General features: G+C 34.4%; 1 protein-coding gene across 4 annotated transcripts in view; it reads right to left on the bottom strand.

The window, feature by feature from the left end:
• Pitslre (cyclin dependent kinase 11B pitslre) overlaps window positions 1-19,899 on the bottom strand; it is a 172,071-nt gene extending 152,172 nt beyond the window's left edge. For 2 of the 4 annotated variants that reach the window (XM_081741325.1, XM_081741329.1), the window contains exons 1-3: window positions 19,589-19,899; window positions 7,497-7,639; window positions 74-277 (exon numbers count right to left, since the gene is read on the bottom strand). In XM_081741325.1, the coding sequence (XP_081597451.1) occupies window positions 74-277; window positions 7,497-7,618 (326 nt within the window). In that variant the 5' untranslated portion in view covers window positions 7,619-7,639; window positions 19,589-19,899. Of the gene's footprint in view, window positions 1-73; window positions 278-7,496; window positions 7,640-14,409; window positions 14,426-19,588 lie in introns of those variants that run through there. The other 2 variants (XM_081741326.1, XM_081741328.1) reach the window with 2 other exon arrangements.
• Between the last annotated feature and the right edge of the window lie 672 nt (window positions 19,900-20,571).

Below are 20,571 nucleotides of genomic sequence, written 5' to 3'. Positions count from 1 at the left end.
TATGGATGAACTGGTAGAAAGCTAAATTAAATAAAATATGTTAGTGAGAGATTTGCTATACTTTGGATGTTACCTATGATGCCTCTTTTCTCTGTGACGCTCTTCTCTGCGATGCCTTTCCTCCCGTATCTGATGGTGACGTTTTCGATGGGAATCTTTATGGGATCGCCTCTCCCGATTTTTATCATGTCTTCGTATACGATCTTTGTGATGGACTGCTGCCTGTGGGGGTTTGATATCCAATGAATCAGCCGTATCCACTTCATCGGAAGACAAGCTAAAAATAAAAAGAGAAAATAAAACTAAAGTAAAGTCTTATTATATATTAAGTTTTATTTTTTATGACATGTTCCGAATCAATATAACAAATAGGTGATCATCGAAATTAGAATCCGAAACTAAAACAAAAAATTTTCATCTCTTCACATGCAGATGTCATTGATAGCATGGTACTAAAAATCGTAAAAATTTCTTTAAGATCAATATTAAAACTAAAATTTCTTTCTGTGAATGTTCCCGAACAAGTGTCTTGTGCACAGGATGAGGTTGTTAGCCTCATCATCATCTCGACTCAATATTAACAGACCAAAACCATATTCACAAAGAAATTAAATGTCGACTAAAAGCAGGAAATTCGTGTTATTATTTAGTTCAAAATCTGCTGTCATCGGAATTTGAAGCTTCAAATATTTATTTATTTAAAAATAATATCTAACTCCAAAAGGGACGATCACTCCCAATTATAGCTTTTACTATAGTTGATTTACAATTTTAACTTAAACAAAGAGAAAAATACACATAATATATACACATAAAGAATTTTACAAATATTATGAAAAAATAATATTCATAAATATATAAATACAATTTCACATCTATTTACACACATATATTGTTTGATAAATAGTTCATATATAAATACTACACCTACACACATATACGTGTTTTACGCTATTTACATATTTAAATTTCATATATAGATTTATAAATTTGCAGCTACGTATTGGAATTAATTTACATTTTTAATGCGTTTTGCATAACTATATTGTATTTGTTTACATTGAAACTGAAGTCCAAATCATGATTTCTTACCATTTCATTGTAGTCGCTTAATATTCTAAACAGTGGTGAATTTTTATAACGGTTTGTCTTAGGTAATTTATTTATGAGAAAGTTCCGTGTTCTTAAGTTACATTGACCTGCATTTAAATTTATAAAGAAATATTTGTTCAAGTATTTTGCGCCTTTTATGTAAGGGGATAAACTGAAATTCCTGTAATATTTCATTATAAGAAATTCCCATTCTCTACGATGACATTGTATTTCTTATTAAAAAATGGAAACGTATTTTTTTTTTCTTTCTGAATGTTTTCTATTTGTCCCTGACAAGAAGTATAATTCGGTGACCATATTATTGACCCATACTCCAGTTTAGTTCTAACAGGATTATAATACAATTGTATAATAGCCTCCAAATTTGTAAAATTTCTTGTGTTAATAATAACGAAACCTAATTTTTTATAAGTCTCTGCCATAATAATTTGAATATAAACATTAAACGACATCTTACTATCAAAGATAATACACCAAGATCTTTAACTTGATGTTTCTTTTCAAGTTCAACATTATTCAAGCAATACTTGTAGTTTTTTACGTTTTTATAAGTTCCAAACCTTACATAAAGACATCTGTTTACATTTAATTCTAAATAATTATCATTACTCCATTCAAATATGGCATTTATATCTTCTTGTAAATTTTTCATACCACTTTCTTTTAAAGTTATTTTATATAATTTTATATCGTCAGCATACACAGTACATGTAGAATATTTTATTTTTGCTGGGAGATCATTTACATATATAATAAATAATAGTGGTCCTAAATTTGACCCTTGCGGTACACCTGAATTCATATTAGAATGATGAAGCTTGTCTATATGTAACATATTTTTTCCTTTCTGAGAGATACGAAGCAACTAACCGTAGAAAAGACCGATTAAGTCCAAAGCTAGATAATCTGTTTAATAAGATATTATGATTTATTTTATCAAATGCTTTGGTGAAATTAATATTTATATATATATATATATATATATATACTGTATATACTAATATACTATCTATACATCTCTGGAGATCTAAAGCCTCATATATATCTTCAGTAAAATTTATAAGGTTGATAATTGTCGAACTACCTGGTATAAAACCGTGCTGATTTACACATATATAACTTCGCATATGATTAAATATTCTTGCACATATTATATGTTCCAATATTTTAGCTAGGACACAAATAATGGAAATAGGTCTATCATTTTCAATCACCGTATCGTTTCTTTTTTAAATTATAGGTGTAATTCTTGACATTTTCCATATATTTGGAAACGACTCTTTCTTAATGATCAAATTCAATATATAACATAAAGGATATCTAAGAATTTCTGCACATGTTTTAAGTATATAAGGAGGAATACTATCAATACCACAAGATTTCCTTGGTTTCTTTATTGCTGCTTGGTATTCATCTATAGGAATTAAGTCTAAAGTAAGTACCTTATTTGCTTGCATATTATTATCATTATCATCACGGTTATAGCTATGTTTAACATTTGAAAACACAGACTTAAAATAAATGGCAAATTCATTAGCTATTATCTTATTATCTGTTAATTCCTTTCCATTTACAGTCATAAGTTGCGGGTATGATATATATATATATATATATATATATATATATATATATATATATATATATTTTAAAGTTTTATTGTATTTAATAAAGTTCCAAAATGTGCGAACATCATTTTTAATATACATCTCTGAATTCTCGACAAATTTTTTGTATGCTTTAGAATAATATAAAAAGATAATCATGCCCTGCTGTCCTGCATGGTTGCACAACATTGTCACTTACTCTGAGGGAAGAACGTAGACTGAAAGTATTTGAGAACAAGATCTTGAGACGAATATTCAGACCCAAAGGGAACGGGAATGGTGGAAACTTCATAACGAGGAACTACATAATTTATACCGTTTACCGAACACTGTTGGAGTCATCAAGTCTAAGAGGCTAAGGTGGACAGTTCATGGAACCTGAATGGAAGAAAAGATGAAAGCTTCTCGAAGTTTTAAATGAAGTCCAATCGAAAATGGACCATTAGGAAGACCTAGGCACAGATGGGAGGATAATATTAAGATGGATCTCACAGAAAAAAAATAAAAAGTAGAGACTGGATCCAGTTGGCTAAGGACAGAAGTCAATGGAGAGCTTTCGTGAACGCGGCACTGAACCTCAAGGTTATATAGGCCATATAGTTAGTTAGTTAATTATAAAGGACCCCGTGCAAAAAGTATTGCATTTCCTCGTCTGTCCGATTTGGGTGATTATTCGATATGTTGTAGCTGAGAACTCTCAGTCAATTGTTTATATGGGGCCAACTCTCTATGACCAACCCTGTGGCCTCAAGAGGTCACCAAAGGTCACATAACGGGTTTTGTCGAAACTGTTACCCCTCTCCTCACGCTGCTCCAGTACTTTCCATACCCCCGGCCTCCGAGCTAGCAGATGACTTTCTCCTTCCGATATGTATGTGGAAAGCAAGAAACCATGAATGTTCCCTCGGCGCATTTGCTAACTAAGGCAGCCGGTTGCTCCGCCTTGCAACATGATTTTATGCCTTGGTGATGCCGTACAATTAGTCGTCAGGCTCAAACTCAGTACCTTTAAAACCAGAACTTTCAACCTCGCCTCCTTTAATAATAATGGAGAAGTCACGTTCTCCAGCAAACGTAGACAGAAGTCTATTGCTGGAATAGTGAATACTTGATACATGTCTGGCGTAACCCATGTACCACAGCACACTAGCAACGTGCGCGCAGCAGACAATAGTTCTGGCTCTGTTTTTGCACGTGTAGTACCAACCTAATACTGGATCTTCGAATAATTCCCCCGGTGTCGTCTTCGGAGTGCAGGTAGCTGGGTTCTTTAATTGCAATCCAAGTTGATATTTGATAGAACCTGAGAACCAGGAGAACATTCGCGCACGTACAATACCAGCCTCCCCTAAATGAACCTCAAATGTATATTGCACGTCACGTTGTACCTTGTCTTCAAGTGGAACCGGTCTGGTGCTCTTTGGAGATCACACGGTTAGTTACGTGGACAATAATCATTTTCCGCAGCCCAGAATAACACAAATATTTTTTTGTATGCCAAGTTTGAACCAGTTCTGCCAACTTTCGTTGTATGGCCTTTGATGATCTCTGGAAGTCCCAGGGTCGGTCATAGGCAGTTGGCCCCATATAAGCAATTGACCGGGGGATCCTCAGCTACAACATATCCAAAAATCATCCAAATCGGACAGAAGAAGAAATACAATGCTTTTTGTACGGTCCTTTCTTTAAAATCGACATTTAAAAAAATGCTGAAAATCTCTTTAAAATGACTATAAATTTATGTAAAATAAGCATTGAAAATAGCTACAAGTTTTACATTTAACAAAAACAAAAAAAAATCAAAAGTTCAAATCTTGGTTGCTGGGTCAAATTAAGACGTCATAAGGGAAAAGAAGAGTAGACGAGTGTACTTCCGAACCCAGGTCATAGTCATAGTTTGCATAAAATGTACTAAGAAAGATAAATAATAAAAATAAAAAGGGAGGAAAGCTGTTGAAAATAAAGGTTCTCAATCTAAAATGGCAGAATTTTCTAATTTCACTTAATGTTTGGACGTTAAGGTGCCCTATGTTAAATGAAAACGCAACGTTGCCAGTTCAGCAAGCTGTTCCTTTGAAGTATTCACAATACCAACAATACAGTATTGTTGGACAATGTATTTGAGGTATTGTAGGTTTCTTCACACAACAGTGTGCATGTTTAGCGTGTCATACTTGCATGTCCTGACGTTTGTTCGAATAGTGTGAAACCCAAACCGCTGCTGCACCATTTTATACTGAAAATCTTTCCATTTTTTCGTATCTTTTAATGAAGTTGGTCAATTGCGCAGGCTTTTGATACATCAGGTATTAAAAATGCATTCTGCAAATTTTGGGTAGTAGAATACACACATTAAATGTCGCGTCGACACTGTTTTCTTCACTGTCCCAGAAATGAACTAAGTCCATTCGAGAGACACTGCGAAATATTCATACTTGCGTAGGTCTGAAGTAACGTCTTCTGGATATACGGACCCAATCTAAAAGTGGTAAATATAACGTTTCGTCTTTATGTAACTGCATTTAATTAAGCAGTTTGACAATCAGGAAACAATAAGAGAAGTAATTCGACACCATTGGCTTAGATTCTGGCAGACGACTGAGTTAAAACCTTATTTGAAATCCAAATTATTTCAGTTTTCGTCACATGATCTTTGATTATGTACTCACCAGGATATTTTTTTTTTTTTTTTTTTTTAACCAACTGGTTTAAACCAAAACAAGAAAAATGTTCGTAAAAGTGTAAGTGTTCGTAAAATCTAGATGAACACATATTTGTGGGTTATCACGTTTCACTCCCGTATATTATTCGCATCATATTCAGACCTAAATGCCCCATTCATTACTCAGAGATTATACCACAAAACCAACTTATTTTAAAGAATGTTTCTTTTGTGATTTTTTTATAGTTTGTTATTAATGTTATGCAATTGCAATCAAGAAAAATTCTAAATATTGTTTCGTTTCAATAATGTTTACTATTGATAAAATACATCGAAATGCCGTACTTTTGTTTGGGGGGGGGGGTCATACAAACTCCACGAGACATTTATTGAAATCAGAAGTATCTTTGGTATCTATTTATGTATAATCCTGGCACTCACTCAATACACAATTAGTTTTTGCTGGGCTAGTAGCACTGTCACATTTCTGTAACAATAGAATCAGACAATGATGTGCCAGTCATCTGTTCCGTAGAATTAGAGGATTTGATACTAGCACTATACGAAAACTGTAAAATACTCGAACTTGAACACTATGTACTAACAGTTATTTTATATTTTTTTCTTTTCATATGAGACTTCAGCGAGCCAGCTCCCACATCTGAAACGTCAAGTTCAGTTTTACATAGTCTGCATTCTGTCTTAAATGGACCATTAATCTTCATGTCATACTTTCAAAGGCCTTTTTTCCCATCTTAGAATCCGGGAAATCAAATACCGGTATTACTATATCTTCATTAATATACGTAAATCAAAAAAAGAAAAATGTTTTCCATATTACTTGAGATGTACCTCTAACAAAAAGCATGTTTCCAATTCTCGCGCAAAATAACGATAGAAATTTCAGCTGAAGATTTTGCAGGTCTGTGAGAACTCTGTCAAAGGAAAGCCTGTAACTAGCAAGTGAAAGCAACGACAGACTCAGCTCAAGTATCTCCGTGGTTGAAATCCGTGTACTCACAAAACATAATTCCTTAAGAAAAGTAAGTACAAAGAATGGTAACTTTGAGAAAAATCCTGGTTTCCAGTTAAATTTCAGGCTTTTACCAGGTTTTCCAGGCACAAAAGTAAATTCAGGCTAATTCTATGTATTTCAGTTCTTGGAGGTCAGCAGAAACGGTGCTCAAGAAGGTGAATTACCATGTCGAAACACTCCAATGTGGTTTCTTTTACATCTTTGTTCTCCTCCCCCACAGATATACAAACGCCCCCTAGTGTTATGATTTCGCACCCTGGATGCAGCATTCAAAATTAACGTAACTAAAAATTTAATATATATATATATATATATATATATATATATGTGTGTGTGTGTGTGTGTGTGTGTGTGTGTGTGTAACTGTTACGCACATATTTTCCCAAATATACGTAATTATTTTAATATTTAATAAATAAATATATCAAAAATAATTGTTCTCATATACAAAAAAACTCACATATAAATGTAACATTCCTTTTAACTATTGGTAAATCTCGTTTTTAAATATGAACTCATCAAAATTTGGCTATATGTATGCTTGTTTCTCGTTCTTGTGTGCGAGATGCTCATGAAACTTCATCTCATCATAAAGAGTTATTTTCTTTTTGTTTTGTGGTTACAGAGCCAATCACTAATAGTGCAGGATGGCCCAAAAGTAGGTATATATCCCTGCAATGACCAAGTATAACATTCTAGTTTATGGGTTTATTTGCTTCGGCTCTTCCGAGCTTAAGATCTAAGTACAAACACATTAAGAACAAAAAGAAACTAAGTCTACCTGATGGATAACAATCAGAAATGATATAAAATGCAATGAGCTGATCAGTACGGTACTGTATACCTACTTTTGGGCCACCCTGTATTAATAAAACTAAAAATGTGCTCACCAACAGCTTTATTATATATATATGTATAAATCGCAAATATTTATCATGAATATTTGAGTCGGTACCTATCATTCAATAACTTAACTTCTAGATTATCCCAAATTCGATACGCCTAGGAAGATCGGAATGCATACCAAAATACATTATTGTATATTACAAATAAAAGGAAAATAGAAATGTGTTCGATTTACCTAAAATCCAGCTCTTCCTTATCTTTGATATAAATCGGGGACTTCATCGGAGGGCTTTTCTTCAATTCACCATCCTCGCTCTGATCATCCACTTCCATTTCAGAATCATCGTAGCCAGACATACTTTTCTAAAATTATTCCACCTAAAAAAATTAAAAATAAATTGCCTCATTTATTGAGGAAGAGAAACAATAGTTTCTAGCAGTAAAAACAAGTTTTGTAAAGTTCCAAAAATCGGGATCCCCACCTATAAGAAGTAGCCATCGATTTTTCTAAGTTGAGCTGAGCGAGCGAAGCTCTAATACTCGGGTTAGCCGTTTGGTTGTCCGCGAACTCCTCCTAGACCGTTTGGCCGATCTCAACCAAACTTAGCACGCTGATAGAGTATGTCGTGCTGAGTGACAACATAGGTCGAAATCAAAAATCCGATGTACCATCGAGGAATAATGACCGAAAAACGCTTCCTCCTAGACCGTTTGGCCGATCTCAACCAAACTTAGCATGCTGATAGAGTATGTCGTGCTGAGTGACAACATAGGTCGAAATCAAAAATCCGATGTACCATCGAGGAATAATCACCGAAAAACGCTTCCTCCTAGACCGTTTGGCCGATCTCAACCAAACTTAGCACGCTGATAGAGTATGTCGTGCTGAGTGAGAACATAGGTCGAAATCAAAAATCCGATGTACCATCGAGGAATAATCACCGAAAAACGCTTCCATAGACTTAACATGGGGAAAAAGTTTTCACGTGATTTTTTTGTCAACAATTAAAATCTGCGCGTGATTTTCAAAAATTCCGGCGAAGCCCTTTTATTTTTTTAGCGTAAAAATTTACAATTTTAATCACAATTTAAAAACAAATTAACGATTTTTTAAACTTTTTTTAGCCGGAACAAAAGGTCAAGACGAAGAATTGTGCGATTGTTATGAAAAATACTGATTGTTTTAAAAAGTCACAATAAACTGATTACGTTGCTTAAGCTCGCTCAGCTCATTTCATTGCAATCGAGTATATCCATTGCATTCCTAGTTTAATGTTTCAGCAGCAAGGCTACATGAGACATGTACCTATAAGGTCGAATCCGAATAACCATAATACGTTCAAATTTCTAACCAAGGGACACCGTGAACCAAATGCACGCGTGCTAGCCACTAGACCACCGTGGTCGCTCAGTAGCCGTCCAATATATTCGCAAATAGAATTCTAATTTGGGACAATAGTACCTTAAACGGATGACTATCTTTTAAATAACCAATGCTATGGTAATCGGATCTTAATATCTTACAGGAGGGCGCAGTATTTCTAAGCTCGGAGATATTTAGATCCAAAGAATATAACAGAGTGAAAACGAATTAGGGCGTGAAAATTAACCATCGTGGTTGAAGGAGGAGTCGCCTGTTTAGTAAAAGAGTGATAATGAAATATCTACTACTAATTGAAACTATAAATGTTTTCTAGTAAAGTAAATTTTAATAAATTATATTATTATTCTTAGTTTCTGTATATGTTCATTTTAGAAGTAATTATCCCAAATCGGACTTCCGAAGAAACTTATCGAATCGAATTTATTGACCGTGCTGATAGCGACTACTCCCAATCACGACCTAATTAGTTTTTCAGTTTTGTTAGAAATAAGAAAAGAAAGAGTGAGAAGGGAAAGGAGGGGAGAGAAGTAGAAAGAAATAAGAAAAGAAAAAAAAGAAAAGGAGAGGTAAAAGGAAAGATTGAGGATTTTAAAGGAGAATGGATTACTGGATGATTTAGGAGATATAGTAATGAGTTCGAATGGTTATTATCCGGTAAATCGTTACAAATACTATTAGTGGAGAATCAATTTTTAAGTGATCTGTAATAGACACATGTTCCCTCATACCACCCAGACCTAGCTCCAGGCACCACGTTCGTGAAGTTGCCCAGACCTAGACCTGGAAATGAGAAAAGTGAAATTTAATTCTTTGTAATTTAATCTCAAACCATAATTGATAACTATCCAATATCTGAACTCCATGATCTGAGATCGACCACACATATGAATTAGTCAAGAGAAAAAAAAATAAATGTATAAACTTATAAACTCAATATAAAATTTATGTATCGTCTCAATAAGAGTTTCAACTTCCTGAAAAAAAAAAAAAAAAAAAAAAAAAAGATGTCGTATTTAGGCTCATCCTGTTATTTTCGTCTCACTCCTAGAACCGACTTTAAATTTGTTAGTAGCGGTCTTTCATGACCTAGGTTATTTACCTTAACACATATATTAAAACATGACACATATATTATAGATGTTAATATGACAAATGATATTACTAAAATTACTTAAATTAAATCTATCATGCATTCACTCGCTCACTCACTCAGGACAGTGTATGTATGTTTAAAGGAAACCAACTAGCTACAAGGGTACAAATAGTTTATTACATTCATAGTGAAAAGGAAAAATAATTACTAAGAAAATCTTAAAAGCACAAGTTCTTGGTTATATATTAATAGAATACATAGAGTTATATTTTAGTAAATTTTTATATATTCAATCATCTTGACAAATAAAAAAAAATAATTACATATATTATATCTTAGGCATGCTAAAGCAAATTATGATTTGCGACATACGCAAAGAAGACACTTATTTCACTTTTAAAAAAATGGACAAAGAGGAAAGAAAAGAAAAAAAACTTTTAGGTGTATTAGAACTTATGAGTCTCTACCTCACGTCGAGACATAAAAAAAAAAGTATTCTTTGTACGTCCTGTAGCGTATATCAAACTCGAGCATTCGAGATCACTATTAATGCACTAAAGGTAGTGTCCAACACATTTCGCTCGATTTAAATTCAGTGTATGTTTATACACATATATTTTGCTTTATAACAAACCATTTGTTCAGTATATACGAACTACCAGTTTGTAGCTGTATTCGCATATTGAAAGTTCTACCCATCTAGGGATTTCTACTCTATTTGGTCAGAGGAGAATCCTCCTCTCGGTTCAGTCCATTTTTGGATTCATTATTTAGTAACTCCAGGTCACTAGTTAGTCATTCATCACTTGGACGCATCATAACACTTAATTTGTGATTTACTTATAACTTTTACTCATAGTATTTATATTTGAGAAGATCTTCACTAGTTGGGAGGATTATGGTGATTTATATCATGGTAAAGCACTGGTTAAGTCATAGGATACACATTGGAAAACAGGGGGGATTCTAGGTAAACTTTCCAAAAAAAAAAAAAAAAAAAAATCTGGTTGATCACTAAAGGATAATATTTGTCGAGGGATTAGATTACGTTTTAGAACTGCCGTTATTTTGAAATGCATGCCATTGAAACTGTTTACATTATTGATTACTAATTACATTTATTCAGAACAAAGAAAATTATTTAAGTTCGCGGCGGTATTCTTAAAAAGAAAATTAGGCTACATCATTCCATTCGTCGGAAAACATTACTTAAAACCCATGGCAACCAATAAACGTATGGGGCAGATGAGGTGCTCTTACATATATCCATATTCTAAATTTAACATTTTACATTTCACTTTAATATTCTATATTTCATACATATTTACATTTCGACGTCTCTCTCTCTCTATATATATATATTTTTTCAATACACGCGCACACATTTAATTACATAACCCCAACACTAATTTGTCCAAGAAGGTTGCAACATTACACCAAGGAACAAGACTTCCGACATATCATCATAAAATATTATTTTCATTTATACCGCGCGTCTATTAATTTTAAATTTTTCACATATTCAATTGGAGAGTAGATCAAAGAAAAAGAAGACTTGTGAGGCAGGCACGTAACACAGAACATTCTTAAATACATGAACAAAACAATTTTTATTTTAACTTTGGGCCCAATATTACAACAACATTCACGGAAATAAACTAAATGGAAAGTGACCACTGGATAAAAAAAAATCCCAGACGGACAATGGTGAAGGAATGAAAGTGGAAAATTACGGTGTACCGAATCGTTACTCACCCCGTCGATGGGTCAAATATAATGTAAACCCAGTCCCTAACTATTTCATCAAACGAATCGTGTCTTGAGATGTCTCAGCTGGTCATTTCGGTTAAAAAAAATATATATATATTATACATTAATTCATTGATATATTATACTTTCAAAATCGGGGGGGGAGGTTAAAAAATTAAAAAAAAACTCTACAGGAGAAGTAGAAGAAGTATAGGTAAAGAGAGAGGAGACAGAACACTACAACTATGAAAGATAAGTGGTCGAATTTACGTATACAACATAATATAACCAAATATTCTCTTTTATGCCAAAAGGGGTTCGGCTTACCAAATAAATAGCCGAAAAAGATGTCTGCGAAGATGAGACAAGTCTGTGTCCCCGATGGGATTTTCGGAAAGACAAAGGCTTTAGGGAAATCCCACCACTCGCCGTATCCGGTCAACACCCTTGCAGATCCCGGAATCCTCCGGAAGGTTAGAGAAGGCGCTAATTTAGAATTTCAAAAGGAAAAAAAATCATCCGACCTCTCGGAAACTAAAAGATTCCAGAATAGTAACGAAACTAGAGTAATAGCTAAGATATCCCTAACTAATGATTTGCCGAAATAATAAAAAAAAATTTATTAAATAAACTGAATTTTGGATCGGTGATTTCTATTGCCAAACTTCACCGATAGCTCCCCTTCGCAGAATGCGCTAAATTCTGAGGCATCGATTAATTTCCATCACTATCTAGTTTGGAAACTAAGAAAAGAAAACGAAAATATTCAAGGGGGGAGGGGTCGATGCCCGGGTACGGTAAAATAAATTTCAATAACTAACTGTTTCGATTCTGTAATCCTGTCTGTCCTATTCAGTCTACAAACACTGTATGGTAGCGTAATATGAAAAAAAAAAAAAAAAATCTCAGAGTCATAGGATCTTCTCTTTCATAACCGACTGTAAACACAATTCACAACAGCCCAAAACGCCAACTATTTGGTATCATAATCGATGAACAATTACATTTAGTTAGCCATTACATGATGCTATCCCTACCCTGCTGTCAGACAAAATTGTTATAAATAAATACTACTATTATGGCATACTCAACTGCGAAGTAATATACATGCTGATATATAACTCGCCTACCTTGTCGAGTGATGTCTCGGCGTGGAGGTCAGAACTCGAAACGATTCTCACCACACATTTACGTTTCATCTATATATATATATATCAACATATGGCTAAAATATACCGGGCCCATGTATACACTATACGGGTGTCCTATCATTTATTCACTTTTACTACAATATTCATATTCATATTCAAATAAATATTCATATATTCATATCATCATCTTTTTCCATTTACTACGACGTTATATTTTAAAAACACCCTGTCTCCTCTATCTACGCCCAGCCTACATACACATTGCATCATAATACTTAAAAAAAATCTATAAATCGCGTCCCCACCAACACGCAAGAAACATTACTCGAACCCAAGACTTCTTTGCCACACAAACCATCCTATATCTTACTTCGCAGCTGTTTTAAAACAAATCTCTATTTAGAAATATTCACAAAAAATAAAATATGTGCGATAATATTGCTGAATGTGATAGCATTCTGACAGCAACAATGAAAATTATTCTGCAACTACAAGAAAAGGAATTGGAATTCAATATCTCAATTTCAGAACGGAAATAGCATCACATTGGCTGACTTCGGTTAAGAATCTATGCATAGTTTATTTACTTAAATATTTTCATTACTGGATTACACAGAATGTTGTAGTTTTCAGAATATTAAAGTGTCAGATCACATTATCCAACTATCAGTTCATATGGGCCGGAAATCGTGTTTACTCGGTTTTAAACCGAAAATAAAGGTCAATTTTGTAAAACCTAAATCACTAACTGGGTTTGATGGTAAAATATGCACGACTGATAGTACGGAATTTCGACACAAGGGCGCTAGTAACTATTTGTTCGAACTGTAAACCACGAAATGTGACCTTGTACTCAGGATTATTGTACTATATTACGTTCACTTTCAAATATTGTTTATAAGTTCATTTAATGACGGAATAAAAAAAATATCGCATAGTAAATACTACACTGTCCATATTTAATTATCTCACGCACTCTTTCATCACTTAACTACCACAATTACTACTACTAGAAAATGTTTACTACATTACAAATATACACATACTACTTAAACTACAAGACACATCATGCCAATACACACCAATCATCACTACCATTAATCTTATTATCCATTTAACACACATAAAACTCATCAGAGTTTACCATTTTTTTTTTCAATCGGCTCTAGCTGATGTAGAGGAAGGAAATGGACGGTGAAAACTGAACCAATTAGTCCTGATCAACTTATGATATTTTATCAGATACTGGTCAAAACGTGTTCAAGGGGAACATACTAAAGCTATTAATTTTGAGGTTCCCCTCCCTAAAAGGGAAGGAAACCTAGATAATTAAGTATTTAACCCATCCCTACTGGAAGCTATCCCAATTCGGGATGAAAATAGGAGCCCTTAAAGTTAACCTAAGCGATCATTCTCATGTTACAAAGATTACGAAACTCAGAATACCGCCATGTAGGTTAGTAAGAAAATCACTTACTATCTATATTAATAAGTTACTATACGGACAGGTCTTAACTGTATATAATATCGGGAAGGGTGAAAAGGATAATCACTGTTCTGAAATTTTTAAATCGAAGCAAATGAAGAGTTTAGCATACCAAATTAAATGCACGTAATGTCGAACCTGTCCACACTAAATATTTACATCCGGCATGGCGTCCTATGTATCCGGCTACATTGAAATTTTAGTCTGTTTTAACTATTAAGATTGTCTAAATTTTAGCTCCTGTGCTTCCTGGTAGAGTAGTTTTGACCTGGATATACAATTTACCTGTCTTCCTCGGTTATACTGTCAAAATTCCTACATATCTGCTAGGCGATCAAACACACAGCTTTCTGTTTCCGGTCGTCGAGGTAGAGTGAAGATGATCGCGCCTTAATATGTAGCGTGGGTAACTGCACCAATCAAAGTAAAGCTTTTTTGGCGGTGGAGTATTTAAAACGAATAAAAAATGGTAAAATCTGGATTGAACCGGATCTTTAGATGAACATTGGTACCAAAAGAGGGGTGAGGAGAGTCCAAAATATTGTGCCAAAATTTAGATTGGTTAATTATTCTAAACTTCCATCCAATGGTGGGACTATATTTCCGAATAGCACTGACACCGTGAGATTTGTAATCGTCCATTTAAAATATGCATATATAAGATTTATAATTAATTAATATATAAATAAAGATATGAATCCCCCAAAATATGATTCCTAAACAATTTTTACCGTCCTCCATGCTAATTTGGAATAAAATAACGAACAAATAAATAATTTATATGGATCGAAAGAAATATTTTCTAAATAGGAAGTACAGTCGGTGCAAAAATTTCTGGGACCCTCCCATCAAAAATATCATTACATTAAATTGTAATGTTCCATTACAAGAGGTTACTGACACAGTAATAACCCGATTAATGTAGTAGTGAATGCAGGGGTCGCTGGTTTAAACCAGCTGTTTTAAACCAAAAGAAAAAAAGAACGAAAATGCTTTAACACGTGTGAACTTTATGGTAACGTTTCCACAAATCAAACCATCTGCATTAGTTTTATCTTCTTTTCACCTTTTAATCAAGGTGTCCCATGTTCAATTCTCGGTCGAACCACAACTCTTCTTTCAAGTGTAAACCAAGTAGTGGTTCGGATGTCACTTTAAGCGGTAACCTCGGTATTACATAAAGATGTTAAGCCTAAACATACGAAATGAAACCAAATTGTATATTTCTGCTTGCCTGAATGCCTGTTTTATTAAGAAGCAAAGGTTGCTTAAATATATCGATAGACATTGGCAAAATTTATCGACTGCTTACGTTGCTTCCAACATTAGCTTGGATTGGACTTTAATTTTATTAAACGACAGCTACATACTAAATTTGTAATTTAATACCTCGGTTTTAGCGTACTGATTATGATACGTTGACCTTAAAATTTTACATCAAAGCAATAACGGGATTCGCTTTGGATTTAAAGTAATAACAGGATTTTCCCAATGGCTAAGGCGGGAGTTTCCCGATTTATATATAATTCTGTACAATGGCTTCACTTGTGAAACTGTTTATCTTTTTGGCCTTCTCAAATGACTCGATAATTATATTAACAAGTATGTAAAGATCAGTGCAACGTATTTTTATCAGGAGTCCTTTCGTGAGTGAGTCAGCAGACTCATCGCATGTGTGGCCAATTAGTCCCGGTTTTGAGTTCAAATAAAGGACAGTTTCTCTCAGATGTTAGCCGGAAAGCGGATTGGATTCTGCTTTAAGCTTATGTGACCCCTTCCAGCATAACCCCGTTGTTACATATTAACATCAAGGCGAAACAAACTTACTTCTGTCCTATGTAATATAAATACATAGACCAAATTATTTAAACAAAGAAATGTTTATGAGAGGAATTTTTTTAAATCTCTGACCCATGTACATATACAGGGTGTCTCAAAAGTCCTTTAGTATAGGGTATTATTGTTATTATCCGAGTTACAACAAGGTAAGAGGAGAAACCGTCTACAAATATGATGTTTTCAATCTAAAGTGAAGGAATTTTTTAAATCGGACCAGCAGTTTGGGCTGTACACTCTTTATTCGTCCAATGTTAAATGAAAATGTAAGGTTGTCATTTACCTGGACCCACAACGAAGTGAGTGAAGTTACTGTTTGACATGGGGCTAGTCATGGACACGTTAGCGTAAAAGACAGTAACTTCATTCACTTACGTTGTGGGTCCAGGTAAATGTCAACGTTACAGTTACATTTAACATTGGGCACATAAAGAGTGTACTGGCCAAACGGTTCGTCCGATTTAAAAATTTCCTTCATTTCAGATTGAAAACATCATATTTGTAGACGGTTTCTCCTCATACCTTTTGTTGTAACTCTGATAATAATAGAGGTACCCTAAGTCAGGGGACTTTTGAGACATCCTGTATATAGTAGTTATTTACACAGAGAGTCGGCTTGTTGCAGTTCTAGAACGAAATCGCTTAAAGTGGAAGTAGGCAAAATTATATCATGATGTGCTACAACCTTCTGCATTCGATGCATGCTGCGAGAGTTGGGTTTTCCTTTTATTCTACTACATTTTCGGGTGCAGACTTACTATATGGATCCACAGATTTGTAAAATTTGTACAGTACAAATTTGTAATAAAATTTTAATAGAGTAGTGTGTACATAATCTAAATATGTTGTGTTCTTACCTATGACATGCGTATCTACGTAAAAACACATTAATGAAAGTCGAACACATTAATGGAAATCCTGTTAAGCACGGATTCGCCCATAAGGTAACTAATACCGGATGGGCATATTTCTAACATCTACAGAATAAATTTGTAATAATATCCTAGTAGACCAGTATGTGACCAATCGAAATAGGTCGTTTTCTTACATCTGATATAAGCATATGTACGTGGAAATATATCAATCAAAACGTAACCCGTTCGACCTACATTCTCCTTCTAGCCATTAACCACAGTGTAGAAAGTAAAGGAAAGAGATTCAGGGCATACGAAGGTGAAGACTTTAGGTGTAGTAGTATGTACACACTGAAAGATAATTTATTGTATCGATATTGCAATTAAGAGTAATGCCGGTAACGTCTGATATTGTGTATAAGTATCAGTGTAAATTAAGAAGGAAATCAGAACTTCCATAGATCGGGAAGGTAAGACGTTAGTATCTGAAGGTATACCAAACCTTCAGCTTTTGTTATTTTTAGATTCTAAAAGAAATTATTTGATAATCGCACAACTTATATTTAAGATGGAAGCTCTGTCCACGACGACAGGACGTATTTCTGAAGTTCTTACAAATCGTGAGCGCGAAAGAGTGGTAAGATGTGGAGAATAGGAAAAAGATACTTCTTTTTTCAAATTTGTAAGTGAAAGTGTCAATTAAAGGAGCAATCACATATATCTTTATAACATGAAAGCACCGGTTTTCCACAATCCTTGTTTACGCGTATACCCGCCATCGCTGACGCGCCTGCTCCTTGTGGTACTTCTGCTCCGCTATCGCCCTGGCTAAGTTACATAGCATTGGTGTTTTTGCACAAGGCCTCATAAAGTGATCTGCATCGGGGAATGCAAATGATACAAAAAGTAAAATCACACAGAAAAAAGTACATATTTCAAAATTTATGTACGGTATGGATCCGTATAATAAATCTGCATGAATTTTCGATAAATTTCTTTCTAAATTTACATATTACGGGTTAAGTTCCAAAGCTGGTCATCCGTTTCTAGCAAAATTTTGAGAATTTACTGGAACGAAATGGATAATTCGGTCCTTTGTGTGCTTGAGGAGAGCAGAAAGTGTGTTTACTTTTCATATAAGCAGTTATAAACATGGAACTATTTGGCAAGCGGAGGGAACTACTTCGCACGAAGTTAACGTATGGTTGGATTGAGAGACAGTAACGAGGACCTCTATTGTGAACATGGCTACAGGAGTACAGAGAGGTTGAAGTAAGTATTCTTATGCACAGACGAGAAATTACACAGTATTAATTTTAACAAAATGCGTCTAAAGTTCCCTAACCCTAAGCTAACCCGGTCCTACCCTACTTTACTTATACTTACCTTAGGCAAGGTTCTAGAACACAGGTCCCCTTTCCCACTTAGCTGTAATAAAGATAGAAAATAACGTGCCCTGCGGGGCTCTAACCCGCCTTCACTCTAACCCACTCGGCAATACTATATGAATTAAATTTTTTTACTTTGGTACAGAAAAGAACCAACTTAGCTATTAATCTATATGGGGGGGACCTGTGTTCTAGAACCTTCCCCTTACTTTAGCCTACTCTGCCCTACCCTACTCTATTATACCTTCTAAAGTGGTCCTAAATTAATTATTTTTAAATTTTTGTAGCAGTTATATGCATTTTGTCGAACACCAGGTGGATGGACCAACTTCGGAATAAATACCCATATTACTATTCTGATAACTATATTACGTGACTACATCAACTACGGATGTTTACCGAAAAATAATTCTGGGTTATAGTTAAGGAGCCGTACTTCCCATTTAGGGAAGGACGAGAAACGCCATACTTTCAGGAATTATTCAATGACTATCTAGGAGGGTTAAATTCCAAAGTTGGGCGTCCGTTTCCAGCGAAATTTTTAAAATTTACAGGAAATATTTGGATAATTTGATCGTTTGTGTGCTTGATAATATATAAGAGTCTCGAAAACTCTGTTTATTTGTTATATATAAGCGGTTATAAACATGGGACTATATGGCGAGCGGAGGGAACTACTTGGCGCAAGGTAACCGAACAGTTGCATTGTGGGAAAGAAACTAGCATTTATGTTATCAACATGGCGAATGTACAAGGGCAATGAACTAGCAGTTTTAACATTTGTGAAGGAATACATTGATAACGAGCAAAATCTTTTGTAAGTTTGTGAACAGCACTGATTAATGAACCTAATAATAAATTGCAGAAAGTGTGGAAACGAGATAACAGTGAAAAAACTTGACGAAAGCGGACGCCCAACTTCGGAATATATGCCATCTAGGATGTTAAAAAGTAGGTAATAGACTGAGTTCTTGCCCTTGTACTTAGGGTGTTTAGGTAGTGCAACAGTAAGATGTATCCTCGTGCACGGGAGATGAGAAGTAGGTGTTCTTAACTATTACCATATTCTGCATGCGATTTAACTACAATACTACCGGTAACACAAAAATGTAGGCCTAAGCCACATTATTATGTAATTCGTACTACATAGTTTTACACAGGAAAAAAAAGTAACTGAGATACTCGACATTCTTCACTTCCAGTTCTTGATTCACGTTTGTAAATCGTAACGAAGTTAAAATCAATTTTCTTGTCTTGCACTAGAGCTTAATGAAAATGCAATATCGCAAACAACACGAAATTTGTTACATTATTTTATCCAAAAGTGGCACTCAAATTGTAATCTTCAGGTGAATTTTTCAATATACATATATAATAGGCACGTACCAATAGAGTCGCTAGCATGCAAGGCTAATATTGTTAATGTAATGTTTGGAAAGTTGCAAATCCCAATACCATTGCTTCAATTATTCTCAATTACTGACACAACAATGTATCCCGATTACTATAAAAGTTCATAGTTTTATATTATAAATACACACTAAATAGGAATTTCACAGAAAAATTGGTCTTTATCACAAGTATTTTTCACTGTATCATTATGTAAGAATAAAACACTTGTGTAATAAATATCAAACGCCTCAGCACTCTTTTATCACAAAACATAGTCGTACACCATACAATCAACTCTGGAAGTGCAAGTACATACACCTTCACCTTCAGTCAAATTTCATTGATCCATTCATCCGTTAGCACTTGACTATTGCTGACTGATTTTCATAGTAAGCGGCTTGAGACTCATTCCATATCAGCATTAGCAAAACCAAGAAGGGCAAAGCAAAGCAAAGTGAAGCATAACATGCAAAAAACATTTATAACTTATGCATGAATCGCAAACTTTTGCATTGCGTTCACGGAAACCGGGGCCCAAAACTAAACATCATGGGCCTTATGCAGATTCTGCATAAGGTCCCGTTTTTGCTCATATTCATATGTTATAATATTTAAATTGTGTATTTAACGTTTTTACCGCCTTGGACCATCAGAAAATGTTACTTTTGATATAATGTTTCCCATCAAAATTTAGTAATATCCCTATCTGGAGTATAAAAATTACTGGTCCAATAAAATTGCCGCCACGGGTCATGGCACGAGTTGGCTCAAGCGTAAGTACGGCCCTGATAATATATCTAAGGGTTATATTTAAGAAATAGGGAACTTTGAGCTGTTTTTTTTTTCTGAGAAAAGGATATGTTGAAACCATACGCGGAGCTAGGAATTGTCTGCTCGAGGAGCAGTAGGGGGCAGGCCTTTTGGTCGGTCTCGGAGGTCTTGGTAGGTGGCCATTTTATAGGTGGTATTTTTATTTC

The sequence above is a fragment of the Thermobia domestica genome, chromosome 15, assembly GCF_964235325.1.
Source record: "Thermobia domestica chromosome 15, izTheDome1.hap1.1, whole genome shotgun sequence".
NCBI lineage: Eukaryota > Metazoa > Arthropoda > Insecta > Zygentoma > Lepismatidae > Thermobia > Thermobia domestica.
The sequence above is the reverse complement of the archived record's forward strand: the minus strand, read 5'-3'. Positions and strand labels throughout refer to the sequence as shown.